Genomic DNA, 23006 nt, shown 5'->3' with positions numbered 1-23006 from the left:
CTGGCCTTATGCCCTGTGTTACCGGGTAGGCTCTGGTTCCTCGTGACCCCGTATGGGATGAGCAGTTCTGAAAATGTGTGTGTCTGTGTGTGAATTTCACTTGATGGCACATTGATGCACACATGCTGGCAGAAACCGCTTATCCCAAGCGGGGGTCGCTGTGAACCGGAGGCTCACATGGCATAAGCCTAGAGGGGGAGGGGACAGTCAGGATGGGATGCCAGTCCACTGCAAGGCACCCCAAATGGAACTTGAACCCCAGACCTGCCAAAGAGCAGGCACAGGCCAAGCCTGCTGTGCCCCCTTGGCACATTTACATAATTTTAATTTTGTAAAAATATTTCACATCTAGTTGTGTTCATTTTAATATATGTTCATTTTTGGGAATTTTTCGGATTAGTGTGCTTCTTAGTATTACTAGCTTGGAAGTGTAACCAAAATTTAAGTGAACCATCAACTGTGTATGAAACATCAATGACAGTCGATGTTTTGGTCATGTTAACTATGGCCAAAAATGGATTTGTCAAATGGCAACGATAACAACAACAACAGTAATGGTGATGTTGTAATTGTTGTTCACACAAATATCAGAAAGGAGAGCAATAATTAAATGATGCATGTAACAACTTATAGAAAGAAATGTAAGTGTAAATGTCAAAAACCTGGACAAGTTTGTAGGGTGGACAAGGTTTTCTGTCACATGGACACTCCTGCTGAACAGAAAGTGAAGATCAAAGGCAAAGACAATACCCCCAGTGAGGAAGGATGGTTCATGGACACCCTTTGCTGCTCTGAGTACCCTGGCAAAAGTATTTAAAACACTACGTAAATAAACAAATGAAGAAAACCCAGGAAATAACCCTGGCCCAGAGCTAAACCAGGGTGGTGGTGCTTACCTACCACTCTGCAATCCCTTCATTTACCCCAAAAATCACACAAAATTCAACACTACCCAACACAATTCCATCCATCCATCCATCTTCCTCCGCTTATCCGGGACCGGGTCGCGGGGGCAGTAGTCCGAGCAGAGCCCCTCAGACTTCCCTCTCCCCGCACACCTCCTCCAGCTCCTCTGGGGGAACCCCAAGGCGTTCCCAGGCCAGCTGGGAGACGTAGTCTCTCCAACGTGTCCTGGGTCTGCCCTGAGGCCTCCTCCCAGTGGGACATGCCCGGAACACCTCACCAGGGAGGCATCCAGGAGGCATCTGGAACAGATGCCCGAGCCACCTCAACTGGCTCCTCTTGATGCGGAGGAGCAGTGGCTCTACTCCGAGCTCCTCCCGGGTGACTGAGCTCCTCACCCTATCCCTAAGGGTGCGCCCAGCCACTCTGCGGAGGAAACTCATTTCTGCCGCTTGTATCCACGATCTCATTCTTTCGGTCATGATCCAGAGTTCATGACCATAGGTGAGGGTAGGAACGTAGATTGACCGGTAAATTGAGAGCTTCGCTTTACGACTCAGCTCCTTCTTCACCACAACAGACCGGTACAATGACCGCATTACTGCGGACACCGCACCGTTCCGTCTGTCAACCTGCCGCTCCATTTTTCCCTCACTCGTGAGCAAGACCCCGAGATACTTAAACTCCTCCACTTGAGGGAGCAACTCCCCCCTAACTCGGAGGGGACAATCCACCTTTTTCCGACTGAGAACCATGGTCTCGGATTTGGAGGTGCTGATTCTCATCCCCGCCGCTTCGCACGCGGCTTCAAACCTCTCCAGTGCACGCTGTAAGTCTTGATTCGATGAAGCCAACAGGACCACATCGTCCGCAAAAAGCAGAGACGAGATCCTGCGGCCACCAAAACAGACACCCTCCGTTCCCTGGCTGCGCCTAGAAATTCTGTCCATGAAGATAATGAACAGAATCGGTGACAACACAACTGATATAAAAAAATAAACAATATAAGATCCATGTTTTTTTCACTTTGAAGCACAGAGAACTAATGCTTTAACAAACAATCCAGAAGGCAGAGTGTGAGGATGATTGAGCTGCAACATTTCACGGGGAGGAATCAAAACAGACAGACAAAGCATAGGACCATTGACAGCTTGTTCACCTTCTATTTCCTTTTTACCCTTTCCACTCTTTTGAATAACTTACTGTTTGCAATTACTGTCTGTTGGCAAATGTGGTGACACTTTGGCAGGCAATATGAATTGGTATGCCAGCCTGAATACTTAGTATACAATAAAACTTTGTATCAGCAAAAAGTTTGCTGATCAGCAGTTTGTAAGCTGTGGGCCAACTTCAGTAACAGTGATGTAAGAGTCAAGTAATAAAAACTTGAAGTTTCAAGTTAACTACTTTGTCCCAAATAAGTGTTGGTTTCAGAGATTCAGTATTGATGTCTCTCAGTGCTTAGATTTATGATAAAACATCAAACAAATCAGCGGTTGGTCATAATTGCAGCCAGTGGGAATTTATTTTCAACATGAAAACCGTGTTTATGACTTTCATTACTGACTTTAATGGGCTCTGATACATGTCCATGGAGACACTTTGGATACCAGGGAGCTTGTAGTAGCCACAGCTGTCCCCAAAGAATAGTTCTTCAGTAGCCAAAACATATTTGTCATTGAGGGTTCTTGCATCACAATCCAACTCTCTCAAGATGTTCCTTAAATGTTTATGTTTTTTCTCTCAGGGCTGGGACATGATTAACAATATTACAATATTACAATGAAATGATGTGCCCCAAGCCAGGGATAAAATATAGTCTTGGACCGATGTAAGGCTGACTTATCTCAGCACGTATGCTCTCCAATAATCATTTATAATATCAACGATTTATACCTGCAAAGTGTTAAAATTTTAATCTCTGCAGTAGATATCTGTGACAGGTTTGCATTCCCAAGGGTTAAAGCAAGTGTGCAACTAAGTTGATAAACATGTTTATCTCTCTATTACACAGATAGGTCATTAGTCCACATTAGTCCCTCCATCCTCTGGAAACCAAACTGAACCCATTCACCCCTGAGACTAGAAGACCAGAACAAACAAAATGAAGTCCTTTGTGGACTTGGCTGGCTGGGTGGCATGAGGTAATGTTAGAGGACTTCAGAGAAAAAACATAATGACATCCCTTTAGACAGGACTGCAATTATGAGCAGAACTGAACTGACCCCAAAGAGAAACTTCTAGACACACTTTATCCAGGAATTGGAAGCAGAATGTGGTGTAAATCGACCTGATGCTGCTTTTGAAGAGTTTCATATATGTAAAAATTATGAAAAAAGCATGCCCCACATATGTAAATATCACCATACATGCAAAAACATTAGATGCTGTTTTTGAAGAACATGACAGTCTAACAATAGCCCAGTTTTCACAATGCAGTTTTTCAATCTTTGAGCCACACAGTTTCAAGAACTAAAGACAACCAGGAAAGTCATAGATGAAACTGGAGCAATCCATGAAAACGTAATTGATCTGGTAACAGTTCTTTTAGTCATAACTGCATAATACTCCCAAGGCCTGTGTATTGCTACAAACAAACATTATTAGATGGTGTTTTGAACTTCAATCAATTTTTTTCTTGTATTTTCTATATTTTCAAATTACCAGTAGCTTTGGTGGTGTTACAGTATTATAGTTTAACCATACTACGGTGCATTATAGAAATAAACCTTTGAAATAAAACATAAGGACTCAAGAACTTTCTAAAAGAATTCTTCTTTATTCAGTGTATTCCTACAGCTAGAATACAGACACACGTGAATTTGATATTTTTTTTTAAATTAACATCTGACAGTGAAAGTAACTGAAAACAAAGGGAGAACAGTAAATGGAAGTACCACTGGAGAACATGGAGTAAGCTATTCGGATCATTGCACTGTTTTGTCCTATCACTCCATATGCTAGTCCCTGTGCAACATATTTTAATTTTGACAATATGGTCATTTTCATGTTTAACATAAATAGGCATTATCTTTTTTATATTTCTGGCTTGTAATGGTCACATACACACACTGTCTGAACCACTTGTCCCATACGGGGTGGCGGGGAGCCGGAGCCGGAGCCGAACCCGGCAACACAGGGCGTAAGGCTGGAAGGGGAGGGGACACACCCAGGGCGGGATGCCAGTCTGTCGCAAGGTACCCCAAGCAGGACTCGAACCCCAGACCCACTGGAGAGCAGGACCAGGTCCAACCCACTATGCCACCACACCCCTTCTATAACAGTCAGTTCTTTGTTATTTTTATGTATTTTTTTCACTATCGTATGTAAAAGAAGATAAGGATTTATTTTACTCCTGCAACTAAATTTTTTTCAGTCTCTCAGAAATGATTGTGATAGTTAAAAAGTTGTAGGAAATTAGTTACACAGAATGTAGGGGCATGATGGTGTCGTGAGTTTGGCCAGATCTATCTCTCTGGTGGGTCTGGGGTTCAAGTCCTGCTTGGGGTGCCTTGTGATGGACTGGTGTCCCATTCTGGGTGTGTGTACCCTCCCCCTCCAGCCTTATGCCCTGTGTTGCCGGGTTAGGCTCCGGCTTGCGGTGACCCCGCTTGGGACAAGTGGCTTCAGCCAATGTCTGTGTGTGTGTTTGCTGATTTGTAGTGTTGAATATTTCTGTATTCAAAATGGGACAACTGTCCTTGCAAACAATAGGCTCATCTTAATAAATGATTTAAACCATTGGAGGCTAACCTCCTAAGAAATCATATACTAGATGTAAGTAGGGTGATTTTTACATGCCTCAGTGTAGCAAGTTACATTATTTTATTGCCATCCCCAAAGATTGCTCCTCGAGACCATACCCCTTTTACTTGACAAGACAAAGCAGTCAATGACCACAGTGCCTGGAGTCCAAGAGAGATATGCAGGACATGCAGGATATGCAGGATATGCAGGCCAACTATTAGTCTCGATGGGAGGGAGGGGGATATTTGAAGAGTTCTGTACAGAAAGTTGAAATGTAGGACAACTATGGCAAAGGGTAGGCAACTGCAGATGATAGGTGACCAGGATTTTATTATTTTTTTTTTAATTTCAAAGGGCTTAAGCACTTGGGACTTGAAAGATATGGGATATACTTGAGTGTGAAAAGATATACCCTTTGACCCTTTTTAGCAGAGGACCATGCTGCCTTTCCAGTCAGCCTTTGGATTGTCAGATCAGATGGCTCTTTGCAGGTATAAGTGGGTTGAATGGCAGACTGCTTCAGCCTTCCAAAACAAGTTGTCATGAGAACTTGTGAACGTTGGCAACCTAGCTACAAAGCAGGAGAAGAGCAATAGACTACTGTAACATGTTTTTAGGTTAGAGGTGGACTTCATGCATACTAACAGTTACATCCTTTGGCAGTGTCTAGGTGTGAGAGTAAAAATGTTTTGATTACATTTACATTTATTCATTTAGCAGATGCTTTTGTCCAAAGTGACGTACATCTCAGCAAAAGTACAATTTATGCATTACATTGAGAGAAAGAGACATAGCTGCAAACATGAAAGTCTCAAGCAAACCTAGTTTGTTTCCTACCACTTGCTGCACCGAGGTTCATCGTTCAAGTAGGTGCATAAGACATAAGACACAAGATAGACAAATCCCGATATCCACACCAATTTTTTTTTTAAATTTATTTTTTTTAATTAAATATTATAAGATACACAAATGAGCAGTACAATACCAGAGTACACACACACACATTTTCAGAACCGCTTGTCCCATACGGGGTCACAGGGAACCGGAGCCTACCCGGTAACACAGGGCGTAAGGCCGGAGGGGGAGGGGACACACCCAGGACGGGACGCCAGTCCGTCGTAAGGCACCCTAAGCGGGACTTGAACCCCAGACCCACCGGAGAGCAAGACTGCAATCCAACCCACTGCGCCACCGCACCCCCTAATACCAGAGTAATGACTGAATAAAGGTTGTATCTGGGGATGCTTCTGGAGTTACAATGCGTGAACAGGTACACCATAGATGATCTGAAGAGATCTTGGGCGAAGTAGATCTGGAAAAGGTGGGTTTTCAGACCTTTCTTGAAAACAACAGAATTTCCACAGTTCTGAGTGACAGGGGAGGGTCATTTCATCACAATGAACCCAGAACCGAGAACCTCCGAGCTTTACCTTTCGTGTGCCGGACCACCAAGCAAACAGAAGTAGACAAGCGAAGGAGCCTGATGTAGCAGTTGATTAAGTCTTGTAAATAGCTGGGAGCAGTTATATTGATGCATTTGTACACAGTAGCCAGGGTTTTGAATTTGATACGGGCAGCTATAGGAAGCCAGTGCAGAGAGGTGAGTAGAGGAGATACATGGGAGTGCTTTGGTAAATCAAACACAACTCGTGCAGCAGCATTCTGTTTCAGCTGCAGAGGTTTGATGGCATTAGCCACACAGAAGAGAGTTGCAGTAGTCCAGACAGGAAGTCACCATGGCCTGGACTAGTAGTTGGGCGGAGTCAGTAGTGAGGTAGGGACGGATCCTACAAATATTACGCAGGATGTATCTGCAGGACCGGGTTGTGGCTTCGATATGTTGAGAGAATGACAGACTCGCATCAATTGTTACTCCCAGACTCTTAGCAAAGGAGCTAGGCAAAATGATTAGTTTAAGGAATAACCTGTCTCAACAGGAATCGATGGAATGTATAAAACTAAGAATGTCCTGTACCGCAGATGTTTCCCTTTGCTCTAGGATAAAAAGTATAATAGAGGAAGTGAAGGTGAGAAAGGTGTTTTTCTCTTTCTCACAGCATAGATGGCCTTTTTAAGGATGGCATCGGCAGGATACTCTGGCAAACAAGTTCAGTAATTTGGCTATGAACTTTTTTCACTAAGTAGGTACTTGGTTTACAAAGTATATAAGCACAAAAGAAGCTGTTCCAAGTCGAATGTCTCTGTAGGCTCTGGTGAGTGTGCAGACAGAGTACTTGCTGTCGTGAAATAAAGCTTGCTGAGTGTTACTCTATCTCTCTGCTGTGTGTTTTTTTTTTAATTAGCTCCTGTCATATAGGCAACATATCATTTAGGGTTAGGGTGGATGAGTAACCAGTAAGCCTTTTGGTTGGATAGGTCACACATCAGAGTTCTGGTCTCATTGGAATGCAGTGGTGTTTCCTTAAAGAGCGGAAGGACCAAAGTATAAAAACTAGCCAGACTCACCACCTCACTTTTGTTTAAGAATCACATTTTATTAGCAAATTAATTAATACATCATTGAATATTGATGAACATATTCATTATATGCAATGAAAGTCTGATTAAGTGTGATAATGTTAATCATTCACAAGTTATTGACTGACAACTGAAAAGAGCCAATAAAATTCACAGAGAATGCCAGCTGGTTCACTAATATTTTGCATTAAAAATGGCTTAGTTTTACAGAATGTCAAAAGTAATTATAATGGGGGATATGTACACTTTTTTCTTTGGAAATGTACCCAAGTAAAAATTATCAATGTTCAAAACTTCTGAAGAAAAGAAATTTTTCCAGAAACCTACTTATGCACAAGCAACAGGTAAATGTAAGTCATTACTATGGACCTCTGACTATGAAAGTAGCAAAGAGAAAAATTACTGTTGTGGAAAAAGAATTTCTATCAACATTTTTATTAATCAAATAAAAATGATATAAAGGTACTGAAGAAAAACTGAAAAGACAATTAAATAAGTACCAGAGAAATAAACAGCGAATATTCAACGAATCCTTAACACTATCCTTCAGATAAAATCACTTGGTTGGGTAAGAGGCGGATGTTGTTGTCACGAACCACGTTGCAGCTTCCCAAGTTCGCAAATGACGAGACTGACTCCTGGGTTTCTAATAAAACGTTACATTTAATTAAAATACCAACAAATATCCGTCGCTCCACTTGTACACTCTGAGGCAGTACACTCTGAGCCAAACTCTTCTTCACTACTTCTTTTTTCATTTACGCAAAAAGACCAAGGAACGTAATTAACGTATGGACATCTAGTGGCAGTTCTATAAATCGCATTTCAAATTATACAATTAAACTCAATGCCAATCATTCATCAGCAGTTACAAGTTGACAACCAAATACAAACAACACCTTTCCACACAACACCAACTCAAACAATAAAAATACAACAGCGGATGTCATTTTGATGTTTCTTGTCTGTTCTGAGCAAAGCATGATATGAATTATTTATTTTTTTTTGTCTCAGAGCTCTTGGAAGACATTGTCAAATCACAAATCTCACATTTAAAGGCACAGTATTTTTTATGATGAAGGGTGTGTAAGACTAAATTCTCCTTTTTTCTTATTCATTTATGATATTATTAAAATGTATTTAATGGGGTAAGAAGAGCATAAGAAGTGAAGCAGTGTGGTTAGACCAAGTCAAGAAAGGTGAAAAAAAAAATGTTTCATCATTTGTAGTACAACGCCACTCAATTTTCAAATTTGACAGTTTTATTCTTTATACATCTGAAGACTTCATTTCGGACCTTTCTGAGTTTTAGACCATAAATAAGGGGATTGAGAAGTGGGGGCACCACCAAGAACTCTAATGCCAAGAAATGGCGGAGACTCTGAGGAAAATCTCTTGACCCGTATCGACTGTACATTGTGTCAAACAGCAAAGCAACCGTGACATTAATTAACGAAAGTAAATGTGGTGTGCAGGTCTGCATAAATTTGTTCCAGTCTTCAGTGGATGTGATGCTGGTTTTGATGAGTTTCATATAGGAAAACAATATGAAAAACACATGACCCAAATATGTTAGTATCACAATATAGCCAAAAACATTACAAAGTGTAGTAGGAAAACAAGAAAGTCTAACAATAGCCCAATTTTCACAATATAGTTTTTCAATATGAGATCCGCACAGAATCAATCCAGAACTTAAAACAACCAAAAGAGACATGCAAAAAACTGGTGTGATCCATGAAAACAGAATTAATGTAACAATAGTTCTACTTGTCATTATAGCATGATACTCCAAAGGCCTGCATATTGCCACAAATCTGTCATAAGCCATCACTGTTAAAGTTGAAAAGTCACATAGGACAGAGGAGTAAATTATTAACACTTGAATAATGCATCCTGTGTATGATATGACTTGAAGCTCAGTAAGTAAATCAGACAGAAATTTAGGGTAGAAACCTGCAGATCCGTATAATCCATTTACACAAAGATTTCCCAGAAAGATGTACATGGGTTCATGAAGGTTTTTTCTTAAGGAAATAGTGAGAACTAATGTTAAGTTAACAGAGACAATCAGAAGATAACACAAGAAGGTGATGCCGAAGAAAATGTATCTACTTTGCCAAGTTGCACTTATCCCAGAAAGGGTGAACACAGAGGTGTTGTAGACATTATCTGTTGCCATTGTTGAAATAACCTGGAAAAAGTACAAAAGCATGCAAACTCAAATCTTTCATTTAATATTTCTTAATCATTACATTATTTGCTAAAATAATTAATTTCCAGTATTGTTAACAATCTTTCATAATTATCATAGCAAAGCATGATTGCATAATTCAATCAATCATTTTGTTTTAATTCTGTACTTTTGCAGCTTTAAAACTTACTGCCTGAGATTCACGTTTCCATACCAGTTCAATTATTCTACAAATATGAAAACAGTTTTAAATTGATGTATTTATTTTCAACATATTTAAGTAAAAGTGAAATTATTACGTTGGGGATTAATAACGAATATCCAAAATATTCCATCTTGTTTAAAAGAGACATACAATATAATAACAATACTACTACTACTACCACTACTACTACTACTACTACTACTACTACTACTAATAATAATAATAATAATAATAATAATAATAATGATAAATTGTCAGCAATATCATCAAGCAATACCTGTTACAGCCCATGACTTCTTCCTGTATGTCTAAAATGAAACACGCTTGGCTTTTAAAGTCTGTTCTAAGGAAACAGGATTTAAAGGCGTCCAGATTAAGGGATTTGGGATTTGAAGGAATTTTCCAGTTACACTAATGATCAATGATCCTTCTCCAAGCAATACACAAAATAATTAATGAAAAAAATGTTTTTTCATTGGCTTGATGCAAAGTTAATATTTATTTCTGGCTTCTATCTCATGTGATTCAATTTCTGTGTGTTCCCTGGTTTACATTTACATTTATTCATTTAGCAGGCGCTTTTGTCCAAAGCAACGTACATCTCAGCAAAAGTACAATTTATGCATTACATTAAGAGAAAAAGACATAGCTGCAGACATGAGACTCAAGTAAACCTAGTGTGTTACCTACCGCTTGCTGCACCGAGGTTCATCGCTCAAGTAGGTGCATAAAACACAGGATAGACAAATCCTGATACCTTCCTACCATTTTTTAAAATAATATTAAGTTACACAAGCAAGCAAATACAATGCTGGAGTAGTGGCTGATAAAAGGCTTTCATCTGGTGATGCTCATTAAGTTACGTTGCATGAACATTTACACCGTACATGAGCTGGAGAGGTCTTTGGCGAAATGGGTCCAGAAAAGGTGAGTTTTCAGACCCTTCTTGAATGCAGACAGAGTTTCAGCAGTTCTGAGTGGGAGGGGAAGGTCATTCCACCACAACTGAGCCAGATCCGAGAACCTCCGTGCTTTAGCCTTTTTATTGCGATTTCTAAACTATAAAACAGGATACATGCGGGCACCACATCCACAGTGATAGTGTAAGATATATTTCACTTAATGAATATTACATCATCTATCATAATGGTAAGAGATCTAGATTTGTGACCTTGTTTAAATTCTTTGAAGTCCACATCTGTTGTGCCCTTGTGAAACATTTGGACTTGGTTTGTTTTAAAAAAAATATTTTGTTGTTCAAATGTGCAGTGACTTTGAGGTCAGTGAGTTGCATGTATGCCTCACAGCTCCTGGATTGTGGGTTTCCATGTGAATTAAAATTCTGCTGAGTGTGTGCAAAGTTTACATATTCTCTTTCTTTTTGAGTGGGTTTCCTCAAGGTGCCTCAGCTTCCACACACAACCCAAAGACATTTTTTAGGTGTACTGATAACTCTGAATTGCCCTTTGTGTGTCTGTGTGAGTAAATGAGTGAATTATTGCCAAGCGATGGATTGTTATCTCCTCCAGGGTCTTTTCTGCCTCTTGCTTTCCTGGAGGAACAGTTTCTGATGATGGATGGATGGATGGACTATGTATATGTACTCCTAAATACCACCTGCACAGTATACAGGCAGTCCCCAGGTTACAAACATCCAACTTACGTACAACCCGCAGTTACGAACCAATCTCAGACAGGCATCAAAAAATTGTGCTTCTACAGCGGTTCATCGGCATGTGGGCGCGTGGGACCGAGGTAGGACAAAGACATCATTCTTTAAAGTCGGAACACGTTGCTGTTAACAGTGTCTCGTTTGCTATTGTATTTGGCTTATTTTTTTTGTTTTCTCTCTCTTTTATAAATATTGTAATAACATTTAATATTATCTCTTTGTATGCCTTCTTTTTCTTCTTCTTCTTCTTCTTCTTCTTATTATTATTATTATTATTATTATTATTATTATTATTATTATTATGTTAAATATGTTTTAGTGGAGGGGGCGTGGTGGCATAGCGGCCTTGCCCTGTGCCTGCTCTCTGGTGGCTCTGGGGTTCGCGTCCTGCTTGGGGTGCCTTGCGGCAGACTGGCGTCCAGTCCTGGTTGTGACCCCTCCCCTCCAGGCCTTACACCCTGTGCTGTCGGGTTAGGCTCTGGTTCGCTGTGATTGTTTTAGTGAATTTGGGAGTGTTTCTTTAATGTTTTTTTATGCATAGAAAGGTACAGTATACTATATACTAAGACATATGTTTGACTAACTGACATTAGATACGAACTGCACCTAACTTTTCCGACTTAAGGAAAAATTTGACTTAAAGACAGACTTAGGAACGGAACTCATTCATAATCCAGGGACTACCTGTATAATATTCAATTTAATTCATCTATCCATCGTCAACAACTGCTTGTCCAGAGCAGGGTTGCGGCAAGCCGTAGCCCTGCCTGGCAACACAGAGCACAAGGCTGAAGGGGGAGGGGACATACCCAGGATGGGACACCAGTCCATCACAAGGCACCCCAAACAGTGCTCAAACCCCAGACCCGCCACAGGGGGCACCTGCAGAACCCACCGCACCATTACGCCCCCTTCAATTCTCAGACACACACACACACACACACACACACTGTCTGAAGCTGCTTGTCCCAATCTGGGTCACAGCAAGCCAGAGCCTAATCCAACCACACAGGGCACAAGGCTGGAGGTGGAGTGGACACCCCCAGGATGGGACACCAGTCCATCACAGGGCACCCCAAGCCAGACTTGCCAGAGAGCAGGACCCGGCCAAGCCCACTGTGCCACCCCCAAATTCAATTCTATTCAATTTATTTTTATGGAGCGCTCTTCTCATTCAGTGACATAGGACTCTTGAACACCGGCATAATAATAATAATAGAGTATGGATTTCCCAGCAAATAAGATCCTGTTTGCCCTAATTAACTCTTGAAGAAAAATTATTTTCCTAACATTAATGAAATGCTAATGAGCTATAATGGACTCTGATGCATGTTTTTAGGGTTACTTTTGGTGTAAGTTCCCCAAAGCATTGTCATTCCAAAAACATGTTTATCATTGATTTTAATCATTCCTTTCATCATACCATCTTTCTCCCAAAATGAATAAATTGTTAATGTGTTTTCACTTGTCTTTTCAAGACATGATAGGTATACAAAGACCTCTATTACCATAATTATAGTCCCCCATTGACACTTTGCCAGCATGCAGTGGATTGCTCTTGTATGTTACAGTTATTATTTTAGAGGTTAAGTCTTCATCAACAAACTAGAAAACAGTAGCGGCGTGTTCTACCCAAGTTGTCAGTTGAGTTTTTTTTTAAATCTGCTGTGCATGGCTGAACATTTCCAGTTATGATTCACCATTGCAGAACAAACTAACAGTGGACATGCTGCACATATGCCTAATACATATGCCTAATACAAATAAATAAATAAATAAATAAATAAACCATTCCAATTTACCTTTCAGCTTTAGCGTTAACCATATTATTACCATTGTATTTCTTAAAATGCACTGCCTGACTGCCTATCTGTGACATGTCTGTATACACAATGGATAAAGCAAGTGATTTGAAAAACATGTTTATCTCTCCATTACACAGGTAGGTCATTAGTCCTGTGTTGGCCCTCTTTTCCCCGGAAAGCAACCAGTAATTTGTAGACATCCTCCCTTGAGACCACAAGACCAGAACTAACAAAGTGAAGTCCTTGTGGGCCTGGTTGACATTAAGGTCTGAGACAATGTTATAGGACCTCAGAGATAGAACATAATGACCTCCCTTTAGACACGGTTGCAACTATGAACGTCACTGAACTGACCCTAAGCAGGGACCTGCAGACACTTTCTCTAGGAGCTGAAAACAACAGATGATGCAAAGGCAAAGGCCTTGCTGGCCTTGCTGGCCTTGCTGGCGTGGCTGGTATTGCTGGCTTGCTTTAAATGCATCTATGAATATTTACTTTTTTCATTCTATAGATGAACATCAATTACCAGCTTTATACGTGATCTGGACCCTAACCCAGAAGCACAGGGTGCAAGTCTAGGCAGGATACACCAAGCACACAATATACAATACCAGTCTGCTAGCCACACTCAACATACAGAAAACTGACAATGGAGAGTTAACAGTCTACCTGAAACATGTCTGTGTTGAATTTGGGCTTAAAGGACTTTGGAAAACATGCACCATGGTTAGAAAATGGTTCAGACAAAGAAAAGGAACGCTTTGTCACATTATTAATATTAGGTCAATGCTTTAAGACAAGGCTGCATTCACTCAATTTATGACCAAGTGATGCTTTCTATGTCCACCATAAAGTTTTAAATAAGCGCATGTCCAGTACATTACATTAAATTTATTCACATTTATTTATTTTGCAGACGCTTTTCTCCAAAGCGATGTCCAGTGAACTCTATGTAGTGTTATCAGCCCACACACCTTATTCACCAAGGTGACAGTAACAATGAAATATTGACACATTAATTACTTTCATAAAGTAAAAGTGCATAAATTAGTAGTATTTACTTTTACATTTACATTTACTCATTTAGGAGACACTTCCTCTAAAGTGACGACCATCTCATAGAAAATACAATGTGTGTGTTACATGAGGAGAAAAAGAGACATAGTTGTAGGCGAGCGATTCTTAAATATAGTTAGTTTTTTTCTACCATATGCACCAATGTTCATGACACGAGTAGCTGCATAAAAGTCAGAATATCAACGATTTATGATCACACACACTTTCAGAACCGCTTGTCCCATACGGGGTCACGGGGAACCGGAGCCTACCCGGCAACACAGGGCGTAAGGCTGGAGAGAGGGAGGGGACACACCCAGGACGGGACGCCAGTCCGTCGCAAGGCACTCCAAGCGGGACTTGAACCCCAGACCCACCGGAGAGCAGGACTGCGGTCCAACCCACTGCGCCACCGCGCCCCCACCGATTTATGATCACTTTCCTGCAAATGTTTTTTTTTTGAGATACACAAACATTACACATTACAGGAGTAGCTGTGTAAAGGGTTGTCCAGGCATGATCTTAAAGTTATGGTGTATGAACATTTACACCTGACATGAACTTAAGTGAGTGAAGTGAGTCTGGAAGAGGTGAGTTTTCAGACCCTTCTTAAATGTGGACAGAGTTTTAGTGGTTCTGACTGGGAGGGGGAAGTTGTTCCACTGCAATGGAGCCAGAACCAAGAACCTCTGTGCTTTACCTTTCATGCGTGGGGCCACCAAGTGAGCAGATGCAGAAGAGAGTAGCGGTCTGGTTGGGGTGTAGCGGCTAATGAGTGTTGTAGAAAGCTGGGAGCAGTTCTATTGATGCATTTGTAGGCCATAACCAAGGTCTTGAATTTGATTTGGGCAACTATAGGAAGCCAGTGCAGAGAAATGAGTAGAGGAGATACATGGGAATGCTTTGGCAAGCTAAACACAATTCAGGCACCAGCAGCATTCTGTTTCAGCTGTAGAGGAGTGACGGCAGTAGCGGGAAGGCCAGACAGGAGTAGTCTCACACCAGACAGTGTTCACCATCAAGTTCAGATACAGTATGAAAAAGCTTCTTATAATTAATTCTCATGTAATGGCACTTCATTAGGGAACAGATTCAGACCTTGAAAAGCTTTCAGCAGTGTACAGAACAGATGTTCTTCATACTGACAGGATGTACAGAAGGACATACTTCTGCTTCACATCAGGATATTATGGTTAAACCTATATTTATTCATTTAGCTGACACTTTTCCACAAAGCAACTTAGAATGTTAATCCACTACAATTACTTCCCATTTGTGCAGCTGGGTAATTTTTCCTGGAGAAATTTAGGGTAATAATTACCTTAGTGAAGGGTACTACAGTGGGAGGTGAGATTCCAACCTATGACCTTTGAATCCAAAGGCAGCAGTTGTAACCACTGCACTATACTAGCTGTCCCTTACTTCTTACTGAAGTTATTTACTCTGAGAAAAATGTGCATGAACCCATGTACATCTCTGCATTCATGCCTACAAGGAATTAAATTTAAGTGCTATAATAAATAATTCTCATCTTGGGCAGCTTGTATCTCACTCAAAAAAGATTTGTCTATCTGCCTGCCTGCTTATGTCTTTATGTCTACTGACCATCGTTTCACTACGCTTCCAGAGTCTAAACTGTTCTTGCCAACACACACTGAAATACAACATCCACAAATTAAGTACGATTTTTAGTTCAAAGTCACAAGTAACAAGAGGTTTGTTTTTCTCCTCTTCTTTTTGTTTGGGAGGATTTTTTTTTGTTTTCCTCTATGACTTATTCTCTATAAAATTGTTTAATGCTCTGTGTTACTCTGGTAAGAGTGCGCTATAAACATAAATGGAATGGGACAGAAGTGAAATGAGAAATATCTGGGCAATTTTCCACAAAAAAATTAGGTGATCATCCAGAATGCCCTATGAGCTATAATCTGCATAATAACAGTGGAGTCAAAACACTATATAAACAGTTCTTAATGTCATAAAGTATCGTTACCTGTGACATCAGGTACAATAAATTAATTTCCTTTAGGAAAACAAATTTTAAATCAGCTTTTCTTGCTGTTTTGAAAAAGCAAAGTTTTATTTGTTTCACTGATCAATACAAACAGAATAAAGTCACACAGAAATAAATATAAAGAAAAACAAATAAGCATCACAGGAATGAGCAATTATTATAAAAAGTATAACTGTTCAGGGGGGTGCGGTGGCGCAGTGGCGCAGTGGGTTGGACCACAGTCCTGCTCTCTGGTGGGTCTGAGGTTCGATTCCCGCTTGGGGTGCCTTGCAATGGACTGGCATCCTGTCCTGGGTGTGTCCCCTCCCCCTCCGGCCTTACGCCCTGTGTTGCCGGGTAGGCTCCGGTTCCCCGTGACCCCGTATGGGACAAGCGGTTCTGAAAATGTGTGTGTGTGTGTGTGTGTGTGTGTGTGTGTGTATAACTGTTCAATTATGCAACAAATGTTATGCTAAAGTATTACAGTGTTCCTGTGGTGAGGAGAAACAAATGTTTTCAGATTAGGGTCAGTTGACTGCTGTGTGATCTCAGCAATGTTTATATAGTTTTGATCATTAATATTTAATCTCACACACACACACACACACACACACACACACACACACACACACTTGCTGAAACTGCTAGTCCCAATCGGGGTTGTGGTGAGCTGGAGCCTAGCCTGGCAGCACAAGGCACAAGGCCAGAGGGGGGCGGGACACACCCAGGATGGGACACCAGTCCATCACAAGGCACCTTTAGTGGGTCTCGTACCCCACACCCACCAGAGACCAGGCAGAGGCCAAACCCACTGTGCCACTCAGCCCCCCGATTAATATTTAATAATTAATTTAATTATTAAACATTTAGAATTGGTTTATACGTCAAGCCTATAAGAAGATGACATCACATAATGAATCCGGTGGAATCTTTGGTGAAAAGGGAAAAGGAAGTATGGTTACCTGATGAAAACATTTGTGAAAGACTGGGTTATACATTGAATTTAGTCATTACTGAAAAAATAGAGATGCTGCAATGAAGTGATGGATTGATAATAGGTCAGAGAAGGTGGTAAAAGATCAGAAACGGCAATGAGATTGTAAAGCTTTTCATTTCACGTTTCTCTCAATTTTCAGATTTCACAACATTAGTTTTAAGGCATCGGAATACTTCATTTCGGACTTTACTGAGCTTCAGACCATAAATAAGGGGATTAAGAAGTGGGGGCACCACTAGAAACTCTAATGCCAGAAAATGACGGAGGCCCTGTGGAAAATCTCTGGACCCATATCGACTATACATTGTATCAAACAGCAAAGCAACTGTGACATTAATTAAAGAAAGCAGATGTGGCGTGCATGTCTGTATCACCTTTCGCCGGTCCTCAATGGACTTCATACTGCTTTTAATAAGCTTCAGATAAGAAAAGAGTATGCAAAACATATGAACCAAATATGTAAGTATCACAAGATATGCAAAAATGTTATAAATAGTTGTAGATGAACAAGACAATCTAACAATAGCCCAGTTTTCACAGTACAGTTTTTCAATCTCTGAGCCACACAGTGTTAACCCTGCACTAAAGATAACCAAAACAGTCATAGATAAAACTGGAGCAATCCATGAAAATAGAGTAAGTTTAGTGACAGTAGTCTTAGTCATAACTGCATGATACTGCAAAGGCCTGCATATTGCCACAAATCTGTCATAAGCCATAACTGTCAAAATGGAAATGTCACACAGAACAGAGGAGTAGATCACTAACACCTGAATAAGGCATCCTGCATATGAAATTACTTGAGGTTCATGAAGCAAATCATACAGAAATTTGGGGTAGAAACCTGCTGTTCCATACAATCCATTTAAACACAAACTGCACAGAAAGATGTACATGGGTTCATGAAGAGATTTTCTCAGGACAATTCTAAAAATTAACGTCAAGTTAACAGAAAGAATAAGAAGATAACACAACACGGTTATGCAAAAAAAAAAGTATCTACTTTCCCAAGTCGCACTTATCCCAGAGAGAGTGAACACTGAAGTGTTGTAGGCTTCGTCTATTGGCATTGTGGAAATCTGCAAAACAAACACTGAAAAAACATTACGAAAAAATACAATTGAATATGTCGTTCAATAGATACCTCAAGATGTCTTATTTATTAAAAAACTGTTTAAGCTCTATTGTTTTGTTGAAGAAGGCACCAGGAGTGTATATGTCCGATTACATTGAGGCAGTATTTTTCTGAAAATGTTATGATCATTCAGTGCATTACAAAATGGGGGGACAGTAGATAATTACTTATCAAAAGGACAATGAGAAGGTAGCAAAGGACGTACCTAAAACAGGGGAATGCAGGCCAGTATGGTCAAATTGCAGAACTTCTGTTGTCAGTCATTCTCATCCTTAATTCTGATATCCGGGATTCTGTATTTGCTTCAAAACTGCCGAAAGGGATTTCTTTTACAAACAAGCATTAATAAACTTGCACAAACAAGCAGAGTGTGCTCCCCATTACACTTTGACAACAGACTGAACTCATGTGCTCTGATATCTTCAGCATACTGTGCTGATCCTCAGTCCAGACACAGAAAGCACATACTGATAAAGGCTTTCAAATAGGGCCAACCACATGTCCAATCCTCTTTAAGGGCCTGACAGAACATTCCTTCAAAACTCTAATTTCACCTGGTAGTTGGAGTTGTGCTCACTTCGGGCCGTACTGCTTGTGGAACACAACAGCTGATAACTGTCACACACAGAAATTAATGTTAAGCATCTTTCGTAAAAGTAGAACAGTAGATTTTAACAGAACCTGGGACTCAACTACATTGCTCATAGAATATACTGTACCTGTCCGAACCACTCCTCCCATACGGGACATTGGTAACCAGAGCCTAACCCAGCACACAGGGCGTAAGGCCAGAGGGGGAAGGGACACCAATCCATCACAAGGCACCCCAAGTGGGACTTGAACCCCAAACCCACCAAAGAGTAGGACCAGGACCAACCCACCGCACCCTCCAATAAAATAGATTCTATACATGAACAATATTATTTTTTCTTTAATTATATTTGCAAATGCAGAATTTTATACAGAAAATTAAAAAAACTTATTCATGACATTATTTAAAATATTTACCAGAAAATAACTACTGAAATTAAAATCTTACATCAACACTACCACTACTACTATTACTACTACTACTGTTACTGCTACGACTACTAATAATATAAACAATTACCGTTCCCAGCCCATCACTGCTTGTTTCAAAGTGATTCTAAAATGAACAACACCTTTCTTTTTATAGGCTACTACAAGGAGCCATAAAACTGGGATGTATTGGCATTGCCCAATTAGGCTAATGATAAACCTAAAGGGACATTTTGCCAAGATGCACAAATATTTATTAAACAAAAAACCTTAAAACCTTTAATTATGTCTCAAACAGTGCTGTGCCATGTGTCCGCAAAAAGTTTACATTTTGCACATTTAAGCAAAGTACAAAATCAAACTGGCTTAATAAAATCATACTTCAGGTGAAATCAGATAGAGATGGCTCTAAGGATATTATTTTAAAAAAGCAGAACATTCAATTGAGAATTTTGTATTTGTATCAGAATCACATGTGATAGCCAAATCACGTGCAAATTAATTTTACAATACAACCAGAACCATAAGATTCACCTCAGTACATACTGGAATGTATCATATGTGGAATTATACACACATTTTCAGAACCGCTTGTCCCTTACGGGGTCACAGGGAACCGGAGCCCACCTGGTAACACAGGGCGTAAGGCCGGAGAGGGAGGGGACACACCCAGGACGGGACGCCAGTCCGTCGCAAGGCACCCCAAGTAGGACTCGAACCCCAGACCCACCGGAGAGCAGGACTGCGGTCCAACCCACTGCGCCACCACACCCCCATGTGGACTTATACTTGAATTATATATTGAATTATTATTATACAAATAATTTTAACATTCTACACTGGAGGCCCTGGTAAAATTATAATCTCTATAGATGCATTACACACACACACATTTTCAGAACCGCTTGTTCCATACGGGGTCACAGGGAACCGGAGCCTACCCGGCAACACAGGGCGTAAGGACATACCCAGGACGGGACGCCAGTCCGTCACAAGGCACCCCAAGCGGGACTCGAACCCCAGATCCACTGAAGAGCAGGACTGTGGTCCAACCCACTGCGCCACCGCACCCCCTCTAGATGCATTACATATTTCCCCAATTTTTGCACTGCAAGCATTTCATCTTCCTATATTTGAGGTTTAGCTCATTTATGTTCAGTTCCTTTATCAACATATTATATTATGTCAATTAGCAGTAGAAGGCGTGAAAGTAAGAAAACTGGTCTATGGCCAGTACTTGTGCTTCACATTTCACAATGAACTAGAAACCTATGATTTTTTTCCTTCCATGAGAAATAATGTCAATTTTTCTTCCTCGCAATGCCAATTCATCAACTGTACTGGTTTCTAAGGATGAATTATCTCCATTATGTGATGAATAAATATATAAAGATACTGACCTATTTCTGCAAACCGCTATTTAGTTTGTTATAAAGTTTGAGTGAAGGCAGCATAGTTGTTCAGAAGGTAGAGCTCCTGATATCTGAATTAAAATTTAGCTCTGTCTTTCCAGGGTTTGTGTGTTCTCCTTTTGTTCATATAGATTTCCTCCAGCAATGCTTCCTGTGTTTTACTTGTCCATGTACAAACTTTCATTTTCAGTTACAAAGTGTTGTCCATTTGACAAGTTGAGCTACCTGTTTTCTGTCAGATGCAGTGGAAAAGAAAATTTCTTTGCTTGCAGCGCTACAATGAAAATATTGAAAAAAAGTGTTTTTATTCAAGAAGTAAGTGAAGATATCTAATTCTGAATGACTGTATCTTTCTTCCCACTAATAAAGGTTTAATGTAATTTTGGCAACGGGGGTGCAGTGGCGCAGTGGGTTGGACCAGGTCCTGCTCTTCGGTGGGTCTGGGGTTTGAGTCCTGCTTGGAGTGCCTTGCGATGGACTGGCGTCCTGTCCTGGGTGTGTCCCCTCCCCCTCCGGCCTTACGCCCTTTGTTGCCGGGTAGGCTCCGGTCCCCCGCGACCCTGTATGGGACAAGTGGTTCTGAAAATGTGTGTGTAATTTTGGCATTTGTCTCAGTCCTATAAATATATCTCATTGCAAATACACAGTGAAACCCACTGATTTTTGGGCGTGCGCATCCACTTTGAGCATAGACAAAAAAGAGATAAAATGTCAATCGTAGAAGAGCATGTTTGATCAGGTAGATTTATTGATTTTAATAACATACTTATCTGATTCGTATCAGTATATTGAAAAGTGAAATCTAAAATAGATGTGTAGATGCAGCTGGAAACACCAATAAATGAACATTGCTGCCATAAGCAATGGAAAGTGGTTTGCTCTCAGGATCCTTTTTTCAAGGGTGTTTTATTCTGGCCTGTTAGATCTTTATTAACTTTGATCATGGCAAAATCAATCCATACAGATTTTATTCACTTTGGTTGCTTTGTGGAGACATGTCAGGTCAAACATAAAGAATTGAAATTTTGATCTTTAAGAAAAAGCAGTAAGTCTTTCATAATGGAACTGTTTCACAGTCATGGGGCCTTGATTCTTCACTGTTTGGGAAAGAGATAAGTTAGGTTTAAGCTATGAAATAAAATCATAACATTCATTACACACAAAATGGCTCAGTGTTCAAAATTTAACATTGCTCCTCATGAATCGCAAGACTTCATTTCGAACTTTTCTGAGTTTCAGACCGTAAATGAGAGGATTGAAAAGTGGGGGCACCACCAGGAACTCTAATGCCATAAAATGGCGGAGACCCTGTGGAAAATCTCTGGAGCCATATCGACTGTACATTGTGTCAAACAGAAAAGCAACCGTGACATTAACTAGCGAAACCAGATGTGGCGTGCACGTCTGCATGACCTTTTTCCGATCCTCAATGGACCTGATGCTGCTTTTGAAGAGTTTCATGTATGTAAAAAGTATGAAAAAAGCATGCCCCATATATGTAAGTATTACCATATATGCAAAAACATTGTATGCTGTTTTTGAAGAACATGACAGTCTAACAATTGCCCAGTTTTCACAATACAGTTTTTCAATCTTTGAGCCACACAGTGTTAATGCAGAACTAAAAACAACCAAAAAACTCATACATGAAACTGGAGCAATCCATGAAAACATAATTAATTTGGTAACGGTTTTTTTGGTCATGACTGTATAATACTCCAAAGGCCTGCATATTGCTACAAATCTGTCATAAGCCATCACTGTCAATATGGAAAAGTCACACAGAACAGAGGAGTAAATCACTAACACCTGAATAATACACCCTGCATATGAGATCACATGAGGCTCAGAAAGTAAATCAGCCAGAAATTTGGGGTAGAAACCTGTAGACCCATATAAACAATTTACACACAAGTTGCACAGAAAGATGTACATGGGTTCATGAAGAGTTCTCCTCAGGACAACTGTGACAATTAGCGTCAAGTTAACAGAAAGAATAAGAGTATAACACAGGAAAGTTATACAGAAGAAAATGTATCTATTTTCCCAAGTTGCGCTTATGCCAGAGAGAGAAAACACTGAGGTGTTCAAGGCTTCGTCTATTGGCATTGTGGAAAACAATCTGAAAGACAAATAGTTAACAAAATATTAAAATGCCAGAATACTCAGTATATTATTTTATGGCTCACTTTTCAATATTTTTTTTAAAAAGTTATGTTTTAAGCCTTGAACAAACAACATTGTTACCTATAACAACACAAGGAGAATATGACCATCAGCACACTGCCAGAGAGTTATGACCTCAATGGAGAACACACGTTACTAACCAACATTTAAGTTTTCCACAGAGGAAGCTATAGAAGAAGAGAGTGGGTTCACTCCAGAGAGG

General features: G+C 40.3%; 3 protein-coding genes across 3 annotated transcripts; all 3 read right to left on the bottom strand.

Moving 5' to 3' along the window:
* Positions 1–8368: 8368 nt before the first annotated feature.
* On the bottom strand, positions 8369–9313 carry LOC108922411 (olfactory receptor 1D5-like). The gene has a single exon (XM_018732517.1). The coding sequence runs from the start codon at positions 9308–9310 to the stop codon at positions 8369–8371; it is 942 nt and encodes a 313-aa protein (XP_018588033.1). The 5' UTR covers positions 9311–9313.
* Positions 9314–17178: 7865 nt separating this feature from the next.
* LOC108922412 (olfactory receptor 1030-like) lies at positions 17179–18685 on the bottom strand. Its single transcript, XM_018732518.2, has 2 exons — positions 18617–18685; positions 17179–18129 (listed from the first exon to the last, which is right to left on the bottom strand). The coding sequence occupies exons 1-2, from the start codon at positions 18683–18685 to the stop codon at positions 17179–17181; spliced, it is 1020 nt and encodes a 339-aa protein (XP_018588034.2).
* Positions 18686–21793: 3108 nt separating this feature from the next.
* LOC108922415 (olfactory receptor 1D2-like) lies at positions 21794–22726 on the bottom strand. Its single transcript, XM_018732522.2, has one exon. It carries the CDS (start codon positions 22724–22726, stop codon positions 21794–21796), a length of 933 nt encoding a protein of 310 aa, XP_018588038.2.
* Positions 22727–23006: the final 280 nt, after the last annotated feature.

This window comes from Scleropages formosus, chromosome 10 (assembly GCF_900964775.1).
Source record: "Scleropages formosus chromosome 10, fSclFor1.1, whole genome shotgun sequence".
NCBI classification, from domain to species: Eukaryota; Metazoa; Chordata; class Actinopteri; order Osteoglossiformes; family Osteoglossidae; genus Scleropages; species Scleropages formosus.
The sequence above is the reverse complement of the archived record's forward strand: the minus strand, read 5'-3'. Positions and strand labels throughout refer to the sequence as shown.